The sequence below is a fragment of the Sinocyclocheilus grahami genome, unplaced genomic scaffold (assembly GCF_001515645.1).
Source record: "Sinocyclocheilus grahami isolate Dianchi unplaced genomic scaffold, SAMN03320097.WGS_v1.1 scaffold1256.1, whole genome shotgun sequence".
Taxonomy (NCBI): Eukaryota; Metazoa; Chordata; class Actinopteri; order Cypriniformes; family Cyprinidae; genus Sinocyclocheilus; species Sinocyclocheilus grahami.
The window spans coordinates 146,291-164,667 of NW_015506435.1; the positions used below are offsets into that span (position 1 = coordinate 146,291).

The window sequence follows — 18,377 nt, forward strand, 5'->3', positions numbered from 1 at the left end:
CCAATTTTCCAAAAAAAAAACCCCCCCCCCCCCCAAAAGAAAATAATAATAATAAATGAAAAGAAAAAAACAGTTTTTTTACAGTATTTTAGCAGTGTCAATTTAAATAAGGAAAAGCAATACAGTTCCCACAATGGGCTATTCGTTGAAAAGACAAAAGCTTACGTTCAAAAACAAAAGGTTTCATTCACAATGCTTGCACTCTTAGTTCCACCCAAGCGGCAACCTCCCGCTCTCTCTCGTGAGTCGTGAAGCCAACATGGAAGTGACTTAAACTGTTATTCGTCAACTGGCCATTAGAGGCTGGCTCCAAAAGGGAGAAGGGTATAACTGCAGCCCGGAGATCTCCAAATGGGGGCAGGAACTCAAACGGGGTGGGAGCTCCAAAATAGGGTGTGGCTTCCTCCCATTGACAGACAGGCACATGACACGCATGCGCAATCCCCCCCAATCCACTTCAGTGCAAACTCCGCCCCACAGCGGATTCTAAAGATTTTATTGGTTGTGTCAATTAAAGTGTTGATTTCCTACATTATGCTACAAAAAATGCTAACCCCTAAACCTACCCCACCTGACCCTAACCTTAACCTGTGAAATTCACCACGGCGGGATTGTGGTAAAGAAAGTTCCAGTTCAGGAGATAAATAAGATTATGCGATATGAGATCGTTCTGTAACTCCCCAACCGGACCTCACCGGACAATGGCACCTTTTTAGTTACACCCAGCGTCCCTACCCCCTCCTACCCTGCGAATTTCGAGCCCCGGGACGCCCCCGTTGCTTAGAACAAAGCGACAGAGTGAAATCTTTGCGCTGCGCTGGGACGGCTCGCGGGAGAGCTTGTGGGTGATTCACGTTTATATCATTAAGCAGATGTTCAAACTCCAGTCCGAACAGCACTGGCCACGAGCTTAGGGCTCTGCTCTCACGGAGAATTTTTACTTATATAGCATATTTTATTTTAGATGAACTAGAAACAATGTTACATTTATAAAGTTTTATTTTGAAATGTAAGTCAATAACAATTGGCTGGAGCCAGAGCCAATGGTGAAAGTCTTTGCGTGAGGAGACCCCGCCCCATTTTGGAGGTTCTGCCCACTTTTGGAGTTCACGCCCCATTTTGGAGATCTCCGGTCTGCAGTTATACCTACTTGGAGAAAGGGAGTCAGTCCCATAGACTCCCCATGTTAAAATGCCCAACTTTACAGCAGAAAAAAAACATGTTTACAGCCTGGTTAAAAAAATTATTTTGGTCTATATAGCTAATTTTGCCCTTCATGACAACTGTGAGGGGGGTGAATTTTTTATAACTCATCCGTTTAAATTATATTAAGCCTTAAAGTTCTGCATAATTAAGGGCACGGCCACTTGAGTGACAGGTGGATTGCCGCTGCTGTCACCGCGGTCGAGCTAGGTGGGCGTGGTTTCAGCAACCAGCTCCCGCCTCTTTGACCATTTTCGATTATCCGGGAGTGATGCCCGGTGACGCGCTTCCAAGATGGCGACGGCCGGCTCCGCCCACTTTAGGCTTCAAAAACGCTCTTCGGAAACCTACGGGTGACGTCACGGACACTACGTTCATGTTTTTATACAGTCTATGGTTCCACCACTAGTTTCCTCCCCTGCCCCAAATGCATGACAAATTGTTTTCCTAGCTTCACAACTATACTCATGAAAAAAAAAATTTTTTTAAAAATCGCATGCTGACCTTCTAATGTCCTACAGAGATGTTATCCATTCTTCCTGGTTGAAAACACTCCGTAAATAACTAGCAGCCTACAACATTTATCTTCAAAATGTATAGTGCTTGTGCTTGCATGTCAAATTTTCAACCACTTTTTAAATGTTGCTTTTTGATTTGCATGGACTTTGCAGCAAAAATCTCTTTCCCAGGGCAAGACGAGAGGAAAAAGAGGGAAAACAGGTACTTCCTGTAAGTTTTCATATCTAAACCACAGAACAATGAACAATTCATCAGAAAAAGGAGTGACCATCCAGGTGATTTCAGATGTCTGGGTAACTATTCCTCCTGTTTTACTCGATCTACTTCTTGAATGACATAATTCTCGCTGAGTGACAACTCCAGGACAGCGAGGCATGCTTTACTCCCTCGGTCATGTGATTACTCCAGACAAGGGCTGTAGTCATGCATTATCTCACAACGTAATGACATCAGAGGGCAAAAAGGCTCCTTATGCATAAACTCGCTATCTGACTAAAACTACATCTGCTCCATAAATACTACACCAGAATGGAAAATAGGCCACTATTGGAATTTTTTTTGTTTTCGTCTTCACCAGGTTTCATGTATCCATTACATGTTTCTGAGTCCTAATATTTTTATTAATTTCCTGCAGCAGGTTCATGTCCACTGTAGGTATCATTATCATGCTCTGAAACAGCACAACTGTTCATGGTATCTAAAACAGATCTGTGCAAAGTGAATTTACTACTTTAGTTAAACTGTCGAAAAGTAAAACATTTACAAGGTCACAACTCCAAGGAAAAAGCCAAACTGTTCATCTCTGATGACTTCCATACACACAAGTATTGTGCTACAACATGAACAGAACCCTCTAGAATTTCCTCTTAAAACACAGAAAAGCCTGAATGAAGCCACTAAATGTTTAAAACGCAGCAAACGCACCTGTCAGCTACAGCTCTCCGGCATACAGTTCATGTAAAACTGTAAAACAAACCCTCAGGCTGACAAAAGAAGTTCCTTATAAAGCTTTATACTGTCTGTGTACTTACAGCACCTGTCTGTCCGACGTCTGTGATCCGGTCATGAGCAGCTGTAATGTGTATATCTTGCTGACAATCATGCAGGTTTTTCCAGGTGATTCTGAAACAATGACATCATCCCTATCAGCACACACCTGTTTCCTCAGGAAGCTCCTCCCACTTTCCTGCCTTTAAAGGGACAGACAGGGTACCACAAAAAAACCATGTGACAACTCATAAAGAACATTATCTGTTTGGACAGACACAGTCATGTGAGCCAATGCCAAACAGTGTGTTTTAGACAAATATGACCTCACTCAGATAGCAAATATGACTTGAGACAGTTAGCAGAGACTGAATACAGAGCCAGTCAGCCAAATATAAATAAGTACAACCATTAATGTCATGTGAGGGCTTGTTTTTTGTGTTGCATTGCAAATGCCTCAGGATTAATTATTTTTAAAAGGACAACAGCCATTTTATATTAATCAGCTGACACATTCTTAAATGACACAAACTTTAGACGTTTTATAAACACTGGCTTTAATAGAAGCTTATAAGAGCTATTTAGTAGGTCCACATGCTTAGAAGATTAAACCCCGAAATGTCGCTTAAAATTAGCAACTGAAATGTCATTCATAGCCAGAAACATCAATGAATACCATATGGGATATTTTGGGCTGTAATCCTCTTTGTCATAATAAAGTGGCACTGTTGCCTGGATGGACGACGAAAGGGTGTATAGGTCTAATTTCATCACTAATTTGTCCTGAAAATCTGTTATTAGTAGCTAAGCCTTTCTAAGAGGTCTGCTAATTAAGACATAATTAAAACCAAAGCAGTTAAACATTAAGAATTTGTCATCAGTAATCTTAATCTGCCATTCACATTAAGACATTCAACCAACTGAACTCAAGATATATATATATAGCTGATGTGCAAAATGAAATAAAATAATATTAGGCGCCTTTTTGCCCTTATTGTGACCTCCATATTGGTAAAGACCATTCCAACCAGGGTAATTAAAGTAAACTTCATTATTTAAAAACGTTCATTATGTGAAATAAAATAAACAATAACTAAAATTAAATTAAAAAAAATATTAATGATAAAATATATTTTTTATTTCAGCTATTTGCCAAGGCACCATTTAACTAGTTTAACTTGAAAATAAAAACTTGAAAGCTACGTATTAAAAAAAAAAAACTAAAACTAACTAACATTTAAACGAAAATGGAAAATAAAAAACTAAAAACTGATTCAATATATTAATAAAAACTATAATGGCATCTCATTGATGCTAAAATAACACTTGTCCAACAGATGTGCTTATGCAATATATCAAATACATTTTTTATTAAACAAATTTAAATCATGCAATTATTCATCGTTTCATCCAAATAATAAACTAGTAGAAATACCTTAGTTGCACACTGTATTGCCAAATTGTGTAAATATAAATTGTCAACTAATTCAACCATTTAATCTTAAATGGAACATTACATAAAAATAATAATACAAAAAAAGTTTTAAACCTTGTCTAAGAGTGAAGAAAGAGTTTTATCACTGGCAAATAAATTCAAATCCAACCTCATATCAATAGTAATACTCATGGCTGACCTGTTTACATGGTCACTCGCTATGCGACAAAAGTGCCCTCAAACAGAGGCTTGTGGGGGTTCAATTTGGATTCCACAACAGCATCCATCAATATCTGCGCCGTGTCTCCTCGGGTGGTCAGTAGTACACGCACAGTAGCCATTCACAAATGTGTGCTGTGCTCCCATGGGAATTCTGGGGGAGGGTAAAAATAGTCCAGAGTTCCAAATGGGTGCCTTTCTCAGAATTTCTGTCCCTCAGCATGTTTCCACCATAGACTGTATAAAAACATGGACATGGTGTCCGTGACGTCACCCGTAGGTTTCTGAAGAGCGGTTTTGAAGCTCAAAGTGGGCGGAGCCGGCCGTCGCCATCTTGGCAGAGCGTCACCACGCGTCACTCCTGGATAATCGAAAATGGTCAAAGAGGCGGGAGCTGGTTGCTGAAGCCACGCCCACCTAGCTCGACGGCAGTGACAGCAGCGGCAATCCACCTGTCACTCAAGTGGTCACACCCTTAATTATGCAGAACTTTAAGGCTTAATATAATTTAAACGGATGAGTTATAAAAAAAAAAAGTCACCGCCCTCACAGTTGTCACAAAGGGCAAAATTAGCTATATAGACCAAAACCACTTTTTGAACCAGGCTGCAAACATATTTTTTTCTGCTGTAAAGTTGGGCATTTTAACATGGGGAGTCTATGGGACTGACTCCCTTTTGGAGCCAGCCTCTAGCGGCCAGTCGATGAATTGCAGTTTTAGTCACTTCCATGTTGGTTTCACAAGAGAGACCGGAAGGTTGCCGCTTGGTTTCCATGGTTGAACTTGGCCTCTGAAGCTTCTCTATTCTTTTATCATCTATAAACACTGTGGTCTCAACCATGAAATTATTATGGCTGAGATAAGAATGTGGATATTGTGTTTTCATTTAAAGCCTGTCTGGGTCGAAATCATTTGGGTTATACTGTTCTCTTCATTTCATCAAGAGAGTGCAGAAGTTATTAGCCAAGCAAAGTCTCCAAGAGTCTTTCATTTTTAGATGGCTTAGGCATACAGGGTGTAGACTTCTTTACAGCAGCCCACAAGTCCATGTCTTCAGTTAATTTGAGTTTATTGCCACATCAGCTTCACAGGCTATTTCATGGCAAAGATTATACATTAAAAATATAGTAGAACACAAAATACAAATACAAACATAACTAAATGAATAAGAACAATTGTAAAAAAAAAAAAAAAAAAAAATTATTACAAATATTTCTATAAAAGATATTTTAAATTTACTTTTGAAAGAAATTGTAAGATTTTCAACTCCATATCTTCATGGCTGTGTAGAAATGTCATGGTTTTTAAGGAATGTCCATGACTCAAGCTTTTTCAATAATACACAGAGATATTTAAGCAGAAACAGATGGGAGGGAGAGAGAGAAGGAATAGGAGGGAGTGAAAAAAGAAATAAAAAATCATATTCAATGATTCACAGATGCCCATTCAAAACAAGGTCGACCAGTTTTTGTAACAAATTTAGTCTTTTTTACCGCAGACATCATGATTGTCCCCAATAAACATCATAACTTCCCTTACCAGCCTAGTGACCTACAGGAGGTCATGTCATAGCTTAAACACACTGTGTAATGACCCTGTATGTCAAATACACTGTCAGCTTCAATTAATGTTCAGTTCGGTGCCTCCAAATCCAATTATTTGTTAAAGCTAATGTGGATCTTTTCTATGGGAACAGCAAATAGTTCACATGCACCCCACAATGAGACAAGAAGCACAGGGCCTCTGTTAATTATGTTTGAGAAAGACTGTGGAAGTCTCGTGTTTAGACAACAGCCTTTTAAGGCCGGCTGATGTCCAACAGGTTTTTAATGGTAACTAACCTACACAAGACATTTTAGGAAGCAGCTATAAAAAACTAAATGAAGAAGTGATAGGAAATATGTTTACAGGGGAAGCAATGAGCTCAAATGTTTACACTATATGACATCTGTAGGAGGGTCATCCATAATTAATAAAACATGGTATGTAACTTACTCATCACTTTTGCACAGCATGTAGAAAATACAAGTATAAATACTACTAACTAAATACTGTGGTCACAAAAAGTATATGTATGCTAAATCCACACTTTAAAAGACCTTGAGACTTTAATACAAAATACAAATGTTAAACAATCACAAAAGTTTGGGGTCAGTTTAACCTTTTTTAAGTTAATATAAAATTAATCGTTTTTTTTTTTTTAGCAAAGACGAACTAAATTAACCACAAAAAGTGTCAAAACAAATTAATAATGTTTACGAAAGATTTCTAGTTCAAATGTACTTTCTATTCATCCAAAAAATCATGGTTTCCACAAAAATATTAAACACCACAAACATTAATAATAATATGAAACATTTTTTGAGCACCAAATCAGCATATTAAAATGAGTTCTGAAGGATCATGTGACACATGAAGACTTGAGTAATGGCTAACTGAGTAACTTCAAAATTCACTGTACGCATTTATACAGAAAGAACCTTGCAGGTTTAAAGTTTTTTAAAGTCTTGTGGCTTCAGAGACTGTTACATAATGATTTAGACTGTCACACAGGTTACATGTAAGAGGAGGGCCTCACTATCAGCTACAGGCCAGCAGACAGAATTTAATGAGAAACAGGCAGGTGCGTGTGAGCAACACTCGAAAGTGAGCTGGACTGCTGAAAGCCTTATTCTTTCTTCATTTCGCTTTCTAAAAGCATTTCTACAAACAATTAATAAAGAATAAGAAACATAAGGGCAATACAGACAAAAACTAGAAAACACATAGCCATTAAAATCCTACAAAGACACACTGACACAGTGGCTACAAATCATATTTGGACAGTTAAGCCACAATTGTTGGTTTGATACTTTATTACCAATGCAATAAAATTCATACATTTTTAAGTGTGAATTAAAAGTTCAAATACCTTTTAGGGAAACGGTCCATTAGAAAATGACCAAAGCCGTTATATAGCGAGACTTGTATCACTGTGAAAAAGAAGTAATGCGGGTCTGGCTGCATTATTCTTGTAGAAGAGTTTTGCCACTTACAAGTCATAACCGTACGTGTGATTATTTATTGGAATTTATTCAGTCTGTTCAAGATTTTAGTCTGTAATATGCAATTCATGCAAGTAGGATATTGTGTAATATTGACAGGCGATGACAGTCCAAATGTGCAAGATTATTTACACTGACTGCTGTGAGACTTGCAAACTGAAAAGCAATAAACCAACTACATGTGCAATGCCAGCAGCAGTGTCAGTCTCATTACATTCTCCTCACTGTCCATGACACGTTTTACTGGGCTGCAGACTATACGAAAAAAATAACTCTTATTATTTTTGTTATAAAATCCTCAAAGTTCATTAAAAAAAGCATTTACACAGACATAAAAAGTCATATATAAGCTGCTTCTACCTTCCATTAAAAATTTTTTTTAATTAATTAAAAAAAAACTATAAAAATTGTGCCATTGGGATGCAAAGAAATCCCGTCACTTTTTTGTCTTATGTACACACAGTATACTAAAAAAGTATTGGTACCTGTCATACAAAAGGGACTCTGCCCTGTCATTTCCGTAAATTGTCTTAACCTGTAATCACAAATGACTGTGATTGGTTCATCATGACTAGTGCTGATGAAAGCAAAAGGAAAAACATGACAGCATCATTATGAGTGCATCTATATGGAGAAGAATTATCATTCACCATACATATGGAAGAGTATATGAAATAGTAGAATCATTACGCGTTTCTATGACAATCTGTTGTTAAATTCTGTTTGGCATGAACAGACTGCAGCTTATTTGGGTTTCCTCTGCATAGAGTGAGCGCATATACCATCACAGAGAGAGGAGTGCATCTGAGCTGAGAGTGCATATCTGCAGCCAGACTCTACTGGGGGCTTGATGAAGCAGGAAAACTGCTCTCACAAAGAAAAGACTTTGGCTAATATCAAATGAAGACAGAGTTTTGATTTACACATGAATGTCCCCCACTCAGCTCAAATGTTCCTTTACCTTGAGAAGTTTAATAAAAGTTACCCTCAAGGGCTTTTCTGTCCCTTCCCGTCATAAGCCCTTAAAAGCATGTTGTGAAATTTACAGGAATCCCATACACCCCCCAACCAATTAGCCAGACTGAAGGCTCTGTCTGCTGATGAATGCATGGGAGCGTAGGCCCTCGAGGAGTGACCATCAGTATGTTAATTTATTCATTTCTCAATTTTACATAACAATTAGTAGGCTTCTTTTGCATGCATGCCAGGGCTCTTATTTACTTTTCACAGAGACATTGCTAAAGGAAGAGTGACGAGAGAACATAAAGGGAAGGTTTAGATGGAGGGGTGTCTATTTTGATCACTCCTCTTCGCAGTGTCAATGGAGACATCTCCTCCTTGTTTATGTAACACACCATCACACACTGAAAACTAACTGATTTTTGTGCACGCAAATAAACCAACTCATTAAACTCTAATCATTCTGTTCAATATAGGAAGAAAATCCAAAGTTTATGAATACTATTATGGTTTTATCATCTTGTAATTTCCTCAGAACAGTAGGTAATAGGAATAAATAGATCTCAAAGCAGATGTGTCCATCTCCAGACAAACAACAAATCCAAAAATAATGAACCACAGATAGATGCTTTGTTCAAAACTTCACAAAATCAACTTCATGCACTCATATGGAGATGCTGAAAGTGCACTAACAAAGATAGATAGATAGTCTTTCAGCACACCTGAATGACCTACACATCTCACTCTCTCTGCCGCTCACCTGCACAGCCTCTGAAACGCCACCAGATGACATTGGCGGCTAGAGGACAATCAAGTGTGTTGAAAAGATGAGAAACCGCTACGTCACTGAAAATGGTGAGCATATTATGGTCTTATGCTGGGTAAGTTATGCTGGGTAAGACGGGACCATCAATAAATCACCTCCAAATATACAAAATCATTTTTTCTGTGATGTAGGCTGTATTTAAACGTTATAGAAAATAAAAAATGTGAAAATGCATGCGTAATTTGCCATGTATGATAGAATTGATGCATGCATCGACACGGTCGAGGCTCGACCATGTGGTTATTCTACTACGTGGAGAACTTCTCTAGATGCGCAGCGTTGTGTTCGCCACAACGCACAGTGTGCACAGCTTCGTCAGCACATCACTGCATGTGAGATTTAGCGTCTCCTTCGCACTATGCCTGTATTATAATACAACCCTCTCGGAGAAGCGTGGCTAAAAATTAAAAAAAGAAAACGCCGATTTGAAATACGCCGTGCTGCGTAAATGATTAAATCCATTTGTTCGGACAGTGATGCATCCCTATGTTTGTTTACTAGATCAGCACATGCCTGTGGAAGAGCAGCTACGTCTTAACTTCCCAACTCACACAGCAAAACGTCTTCTCTGCCCTTTTTCATGTCGGAGGAACAGCCACTGCTTCGATAGGATGGTGAAAGGAGGGTTTCCTTACCTTGCAGTATGCATCCTCCTCCTGGCTGGTCGGCAGGGTGAAAATCTGTTATTTTCTGCCGCTAAACCTTAAACATCCCTCAGCGTCACTGTGTGCTGCAGCCAAGGCAACCAACTCTCGCGATGTTTGGCGTTTCAGGTGTCGACGGAGTTGGGATGGTTGTAAATACAGGGGTTCATAAGTACTAATGGGAATCGTTCATTTTTGAACGACATCAATTCCATTAGCGACTTTTAGTACATTTTTGGGAAATGATTCTTTGCCATGTAACTCTACAAGGAGCCCAGAATACTAAGCGATGACACAGGGTGACAGTCTTTTTTTTTATCCTACTATTATACTAAACATTTCAGACATATTTAAATAAAGAAACAGTTCTTGGGTATTTTGAGTCAGACATGACAAAATAAAAACGAAGTAGCCTCCATGTTCGGTAGATTTGTGAGTCACATTAATTCAGTTATTGTTATTTTATATATTTATTTTAATGCTTTAAAGAGAACTGGTTCATGCAAGTAATTTGTTCGAGAACTGAACACTTGCATTGCACATTTTTCATTCACTAAAAATAACTGGCTCATAAAATTGATTGTGAAAGTCCTCATGAAATATTGCTTACAACCTGCTGGCTGTGGTTAGTATTAGTACCATAAAACACAGGCAAATATACTTATGACCCACTTTATGCTTCCCAATTTAATTATAGTCACAAACGACACAGTTTATTCATGAAAGACCACAACAAAAATATAAGCAATCAATCATTTATTAAAGAATGGGCATGTAGTGGTGTGACGACAGTAGTTTAGAGTTTTTATTTTTGAATTTTTGCATTAATGTTTGTGAAGACATGGATATGATTAGTATATTAATATGCATAATGTGCTCATGTTACATGTAATAATAGTAATGTACTATAGCAGAAACTGTGTATGTTCCACAACATTATAATCATAAATACATGATGATCATGACTATAATCTGTATTTACTCGTGTAAAGGACACCATAATGAAATTGTAAAATGGAACTTTAGTTTATTTAAAGGGAGGTTACAGATTATGCAGTCAAAACTGTTTACCTTTATGTAAGTGACAGAAAAAAAGCAGCATGTGCCAAGCAGTCCATCACTGAGAGTGCTAACATGACATTGTTGCCGAAGAGACATCATGCTCATTTGTCTGGCAACATAACAAGCGAATCAAAACTTCAGTCTCCACCTGACTCCTTCATTTAAGTTGGTACGCTTCATGCAAAAATAAAATAAAATAAAAATCCTCCGCAAATACATTTCTTTGTTTAAAGCTCACATTCAGAGGCAGATTTAGATTCAAAGTTACATGTACAGTGAGAGAGGTTTGCCATTCTCCTGATGGATTGTTGCATTGTGACTGTGTGCGCAGGTGTGTGTGTATCTGGTTATTAGAGTGCAGGGTAATTAGGACAGGTATACATTTTTTGTTTGTTTTTTTGTTTTTTTTGTTCGGGTTGTAGGTTCACAGGTCGTCAGTCTCCCCATCAAATGGTATAGTATCCAACTCCATGTGAATGCTGCCTGGTTCACCACTGCCCGCCCAGCCGATGGGTGTGCGGTTGAAAGAGGGTCGTGAACCGATATCATGTTGGTACACCACTGCCGGTTCAGGCTCCTCAGTGGCCACCTCGATGTCTGGCAGCTGAAAGGTCATCAGCTGTGTGGCCTTCTCAAAACCTCCATAAGGGAGAGCACTCCTAAAAAGAGATTGACCAATTAAAGGCAAAAAGGAAACCATATGTCTGAAAAAGTACTATTGTTGCATGCAAAGGAAAAGAGGAGAGGCAGATTGCCCAGCCTATACCAAGAAATGCAGCTGCACCTGTTGAAGCACTTATATTTGCGCAGCTCCTTTTGAGAGCAGGGTCCTGGCATTTGAGCCTTCATTGTGGCTACAAGTTCTTCGTTGCCCTTCATAGCCCGTTCCCAAGGGGAAACGTATGTATTCACATATGCGGCCCTCTTTTTTGCTTTTTCCAAAGCAGACTTAGAACGTTCCTCACCTATAGAGAAATATAAACTGATTGAAAGTAAATGCATTCCATTAGTAAAAGTGTGTGTTCCATTAGTTAAAGACATAGTTCACTCAAAAATTTTAATTCTGTCTTCTATCATTTACTTACCCTCATCATTCCAAATCTGTATGACTGGTTTTATCCACACAATGAAAGTCATTAGTCAAAAAAAAAAAAAGGATTGTAATGACATGAGGGCGAGTATTTACATTTATGGGAAAACTGTCCCTTTAACAAAAAAAAAATATTTTAGTATTATTTATATACTATTAGAATTTCCATTAGCTTTATTTGTATAGTTTATATTTTCATTGGTTTGGTTTTTGAATTGGCTTTTATTTTATATTTAGTTTACATTTTAATTGTAGTTTAATTTTTTAACATTTTGTAATATACTTATGTCATTTTTATTAGTTTTTTATGTTTGTAAATATTACTATGTAGGTTTCATTTGTTTTTATTTCGGTTTTAATTTTACTGCTTCAACTTAAACTTCAGTTGCCAAAGCAACATTTCTAATTTTCTATTAGTTTAAGTTTTTCATCTAATATATGTTTTTTTTATTTTTTATTTCAGTTTTTAATACACTGTAAAAAAATACAAATCCATAAATCTAGGGCTTCTTTTCTTAAATCTTTCACAGGTGTTTTACCTGTAGTTTGAATTTTGCACTTCATTACATTGTGTTTTACGGTTAACGGAAATGGCCATAAAATTATTGAAATTAATGGCAGAAAATTACCAGTAGTTTTTTTACTTTTATTTATTTTTGTTTGTTTTGTTTTGTTTACAGAGTAGTTTTAGTTTTAGGTAACGATAATAACCCTGTTTAACACAAGTTTCATGGTGAGTCTCCATGGCAGTTTCTAGTGTGGGTGAGCTGGCTAGTGTATAAAGGTCTCCATTTGGGTTCCTACTCACTCTGTGAGGCATCTCCTGACACACCATCCTTCCCCCCTGCTCCTCCTGCCACTCCGGCACCTCCAGCGAGCCCACCTGCTTGCAGCCCACCCCCTGCTCCCTTTCCATAGCTTCCGGGTTTAGGAGGAGGTACTGGTGCTTGGCCGGCTCCACCAGCCTGGCCAGCCATCTGTCCACCAATCAGGCGGCCACCAACATCCATCATCTGGCCCCCTAGGCTGGGCACGAACTTTTGGAGGTTATCCTTTACACAGAGTAACATAATAATTAGTGGAAGAGTTTCCAAATCAGCATTCAAATCACGCTTAGAATGTTACATTTAAATAAGAAATAAAGAATCAGAATAGGATGAATGTAGAACACTGATATTTAGGAATAATGATCATTTAAAGCAAGTAATCTGACAACAAATACACAGATGTTGATAGCTCTTTGCCTGCCTTACCATGGACTCACTACTGAAGAAGTCAGGATTATTCTCATAGATGAACTTCTCCACACGAATCTGCCTCATCTTGAACATCTTGGAGCCTTTGTTCTTCATTAGGGATAGTTCCTCCAGCATGATATCCTTGGGTGCCCTGATCTTTTTCCCCAAGTCAAATTCTGAGGCCTCAGGCTCTGATTCATACTCTAGGAAACAAAAAGAGTCGTTATTCACTAATATGCTAGTTTTATGTTTATCATTTAATGACAGAATTCTGAGTCTAATTCCTTTACAAAACACCACAATCAATTTTCAGATCAAAAGTATCTGGCAAACTAGTAAATGAAATGTATATTAACATAAAGTGCAATCAGCATTGTAATACTCTCATGTACTTTAACTGTGCGTGGTATTATCAAACCATGTTTGAGAAAAAAAAAAAATGTCCCGGATTCTCTTGTATCAAGTGTCGTCATTCATATTTATACAGATGTATCTATTTTTTCTGCATTGTAATCATAACAGTAACTAAATAGCTATTAGTCATCCTACCACCCACTGTTTGTGCTGGAAAATCACCCACAGTTCCTTGGAAATGTTCATAACAGTATTAATATGTAAACAATAAAATCATTTGAACGATATCAAGTCTATGCAGTAAATTTAACATCCCTGCATGGAATAAGTGACTGTTTCCTCATATCAAAATAATGCTGCCTTAAGGAAAAACATTTAAACATGTATCAGGATTGCAAGAGTCTGTCCATTCTTCCACAACAACAATTTTTCACTCACATTCAAAAGTATGAAAAAAGAACATATCAATTAGACTTAATTTCGGCTGGAGACACTTATGTAATGTTCTTTCAGTGGAGTAAATGTCCCATGATTATAATGATGAAGGGGAGGGAGAGGTTCTCCGGTAATAATCAGAGACACAGCTGACATTTCAGCTATGAAATCTACAAGATACATGTAGTTGCTGACATAATACTCCTCATTAAAACATATTAAATCCAAAAGCATGAAACCTTAGTGACAGGCCCTGAAATGAAGATGATGTTCCCAATAAACAGTTTGTGAAACCTTATAAGATTGAGCGGGTTGTATACTATCTGTGTTATGGCATGTCCATAGTCTAATCTCTTTAATAACATCTTTCAAAGAAGACACCTTCTCACCAGTCAGGAAGGCTAAACAAACACACTCTTTAATTATATAATTATAATGTATGGTGGTGGATGAGGAGATACCCCCTGACAATGCGAAGAGCTTTGAGTGCCTAGAAAAGCGCTATATAAATGTAATGAATTATTATTATTATTATTATATGAAAATCCTGTTATTCAGTCCCAGACCTTAGTATCATGTTATTCTAAGCAAAGCTTTCTAAAATTTGACATGAATATATACAGTATATATTTGACATGATTTGCTCACCAAGTGACAGGGGATACAGTGGATAATGTTATGAAATATTATTACAGTTTAAAAGCATGTTATTTTAAACTATATTTCTTGTGATTCTTCAAAGCTGATTTGTCAGCAACCATTACTCCAGTCTTCTGTATGATCTTATGAAAATTACTGTATATGTTGATTTGGTACTCATATTTCTTACTTATTAATTATTAATGCTGAACATAGTTGTGCTGCTTAATATTTTTGTAGAAACTGTGAAAGATTACCATTTCAAAAGTTTGGTTTAAATAAGCTAAGAAAAAAAAGAAATGAAAAAAAAAAGAATACTTTTATTCTGCAAAGACGTGTTAAATTGATTTAAAAGGGATAGTAAATATTTATAATGCTACATATGTTTCAAATAAATGCTGTTCTTTTGAACTTTTTATTAATCACAAAAATTTTAAGCAGCAAAAAACTGGTAACAATAATAACCATTATTCATGACTGAGTGCCCAATAACAGCTGAGCACCAAATCAGCATAATAAAATAATTTCTAAAGGATTATGTGACACTGAAGATTGGATAATGACTGCTAAAAATTCTGAATAAATTACATTATAAAATATATTAAAACAGAAAACAGTAGCTTCAAATTGTACTGTAATTCCCTTTCATTACTTTATAACCATAACTTTCCTGAAAATCAAAAAGTATCATCTCAGGTGACATTTTTTAAGCTGCCTAATAAGTTTGGAAGTATGGAATGATTATGCAAAAATCAAGCACAAAGCTGAAGTTGTGGGTGTTTTACCATCTTGGGTTATGTGTGACAGGTCAGTGATGATCTTGGAGAGCTTTTTCCTCTTGTTGGGTGGAGCTGGTGTTCCTGACAGAGGCATGATTCCAGACTGGGAAAACAGAGATCAGAGTAGATTTAATAATATGCTAAAATGTATCTCTGTCTTCTCATTTTGCAGTAGTTTGGAGTAGTTTCTAGTTGAAAGTAAATTAACCGGTATCATTTTTGTGCTGTAAGCAAACTCTGCAGATGACACTGTTAATCTCTGAGGAATAATAGAGAAGAACAAACACTTTGAGTGTAATGAACAACTTCACATTCCTCAGAATCCAAGGACAAGTAGATGTATGAAGTCAAATATAATTCACTACAGTGTTTGATTTGTTTGAGCCTTACAGAATAATTAGTATATGAGCCTTACAAAAAAGCAAACTCTGGAATCGCAGAAGAAATGACAAGAAATAAAAAAAACCTTACGGTTTATGAGGTCGGCTCATTCCTACTAATTTCTAAAATGAAAAAAATCTTTATTAATTAATACTCCATGTGCTTCTTCATTTTTGTTTCTTTTTTGTATTCAAACATTTTCAAACAAAACTAAAATCACTAATTTCCCTTTCCATCCTACACTGTAAAAAAAATTCCGTAAAATTTACAGTAAAAAACCGGCAGCTGTGGTTGCCGGAATTTTAATGTAAAAAGTACGGTAGCAACGTTTTAGGTTTTACGGTTTTAACTTAAATTTACCGTTAAATACCGTAATTTCATTAACTGATATAATGTTAATATACCAACCTACTGAAGTACTGAAATCTGTTTTGTACCTTTGTAATACACTGATAACCACCAAATGCAGGTGGTGATGAGAAAGTCACATGATGAACCAAAGCCCATCACAAGCAGCTTCTAAATAATAACATATATAGAAGGTGCACAGTGTCATTCACACAAACACCAAACACCATCATGGTAACACACATGAAACTGAAATAATGCAATAAACATTCATTTAACAACATTAGGTGTAACACACAACCTTAATATACAAAACTGATAAGAAAAAACTAAGAGGAAACATAGTTATTTCAACAAAACAACATCAAATTTGAAATGTAACGCAGGGAATTCTGGGAATGTCAATTTACGGTTATTCACTGTAAATTATACGGTATTTTTCACTTCCAAAAACGGTATACTACCGTAAAATTTATGTCCAATACATGTAATGTCCAATACAGTTTTTCACCGTATATAGTAGGGGAATTTACCGTTAACCATTTAACAGGTTTTTACTGTAGCATTTTTACAGTCTTTTACTGTTCAATTCACGGTCATTTTTTACAGTGTATAGTCTTTTATAAAATTCCTAAAAAAAAGCTAACTCAGTAATGACATCCTTCTCCAAGCAGTGACATCATTTTGGTACAGCACAGACATCAGTAAACATTAGCAACTATTTAATGCATATGAATTGTGTGATTTTGTGCTATTTGTTGGTTTGTCTCACTCAAAAACATTCAATCCAAATTTCACAAATCTATTTACAGATTTAATCAAACACTGAAAAATATCCAGATTTAGCTCTTTGATTTTCATGTTCCATTTTTCCTCATGCCATAGTTTTAAAAAAATGACGTTTTAATTAATGAAGCTTTAAGCAGTTTTTTTTTTAACTTTCAAAGTCTGGGCATGGAGGTCCAGGTAAAGTGCAGTTTAGGCCTATCTTTTAATTTTTTTTCATTAGCTTTCCAGCACATGGTGTATCTGCTATTTTTTAAGGCTCTGTTAATGGCAAACACTGCATCGACTTGACTGTAACTCAATACAGTATGGCTATTTTTAAAGCAAGACCTTTTAGTGGCGAGTCGTGGCATTGGTTTTTATTGTCAGATACTCAGGATTGGTCACAAACATACACACATAAACACATGTACACTGTTACTTAATGCTTTGTAGAAATAGGAAATCTCCCTCAAACTGAAACAACACCATGGACTGATGTGTGGTGAGACGCTCCGGGGTGGCGTTTGCACTGACGGCTTGGGCCCGCCATCGCTGCTTGCAGCTATATTTATTATTATTTCTCTTTCAAGGTTTTTAGGGGTTTTGGGGCCCTTAACATACTCGAAAACTCTTGAAACATTGCACACATGTTGGAATCTGCGGCCATCAGGGCTGGTCTGAGTTGGGGGGGGGGGGGGGGGGGGGGGGGGGGTATTTTACAGACCCACACTGTAAAATAACCACAAGCTGGGGTCCACCGGGCTTAAGTTCCCCCAGCTGGACAGTACAGGCTTTGCATTCCACATAAAATCATCAGCCAGGTTGAGTGGGAGTGTTTAGCACATTCCACTTTCTGGCAGCAAAAAGGCGCTGGAGTATTCAAACTTGAATATTACAATCAATCCAAACTTAAATGAGAATGTTTGCGTCAGTGCTTGCAAACTTTTAGAGTGGGTATCACACCAGCAACAGGAGTTACTGCTGATCTTGTTTTCACTGCCGTCATGCAGCTGTTAGTTGAACAGTGTGTGCGATTAGTAAAGTGACAGAACAAAATCACATAATCCACTTACCAAGGCTCTAGACTGCTTACAGGAAGTGGTCTCAAAGGTACAGTGAAAATAGGAAAAGGTTTGTTGCTAAGAAGTTTACCAATTCCAGGGTACCTTTGACCTGTGGCTGGACTAAGAACCCAAGGTGTGCAAAATCCAGTTGAGACTTGAATGGCAGATCTGAGTGAGGGGTGTGGGGGGGGGCATTTGGTCTGCACAGCACTTTGCTGATGGGAATATCAAGAGACTCATATCTTTCTTGCAGATGCTTCACTGGCTAAATATAGAGAGAAGGAGAGAGACTGTGTGATTGCATATAGTTATCAAATAGCTGCACAGGGCAAAAGGGCTGAGGTAGATTTGCACTTTTTCTTCTTTCGTTAATCACCTTCC

At 37.2% G+C, this 18,377-nt stretch overlaps 2 protein-coding genes across 3 annotated transcripts in view; both read right to left on the minus strand.

Moving 5' to 3' along the window:
- The window catches only part of LOC107568551 (inactive ubiquitin carboxyl-terminal hydrolase 54-like), an 82,297-nt gene extending 72,339 nt beyond the window's left edge, over nucleotides 1-9,958 (minus strand). Inside the window, exon 1 of one of the 2 annotated variants that reach the window (XM_016254516.1) lies at nucleotides 9,830-9,958. The gene's annotated coding sequence lies outside the window, so the exon portion shown is untranslated. Of the gene's footprint in view, nucleotides 1-2,753; nucleotides 2,896-9,829 lie in introns of those variants that run through there. The other variant, XM_016254518.1, reaches the window with a different exon arrangement.
- A 627-nt stretch (nucleotides 9,959-10,585) lies between these two features.
- LOC107568548 (myozenin-1-like) lies at nucleotides 10,586-18,151 on the minus strand. Its single transcript, XM_016254512.1, has 6 exons — nucleotides 18,006-18,151; nucleotides 15,442-15,538; nucleotides 13,244-13,431; nucleotides 12,799-13,042; nucleotides 11,685-11,865; nucleotides 10,586-11,559 (listed from the first exon to the last, which is right to left on the minus strand). Exons 2-6 carry the CDS (start codon nucleotides 15,527-15,529, stop codon nucleotides 11,325-11,327), a joined length of 936 nt encoding a protein of 311 aa, XP_016109998.1. The 5' UTR covers nucleotides 15,530-15,538; nucleotides 18,006-18,151; the 3' UTR covers nucleotides 10,586-11,324.
- Nucleotides 18,152-18,377: the final 226 nt, after the last annotated feature.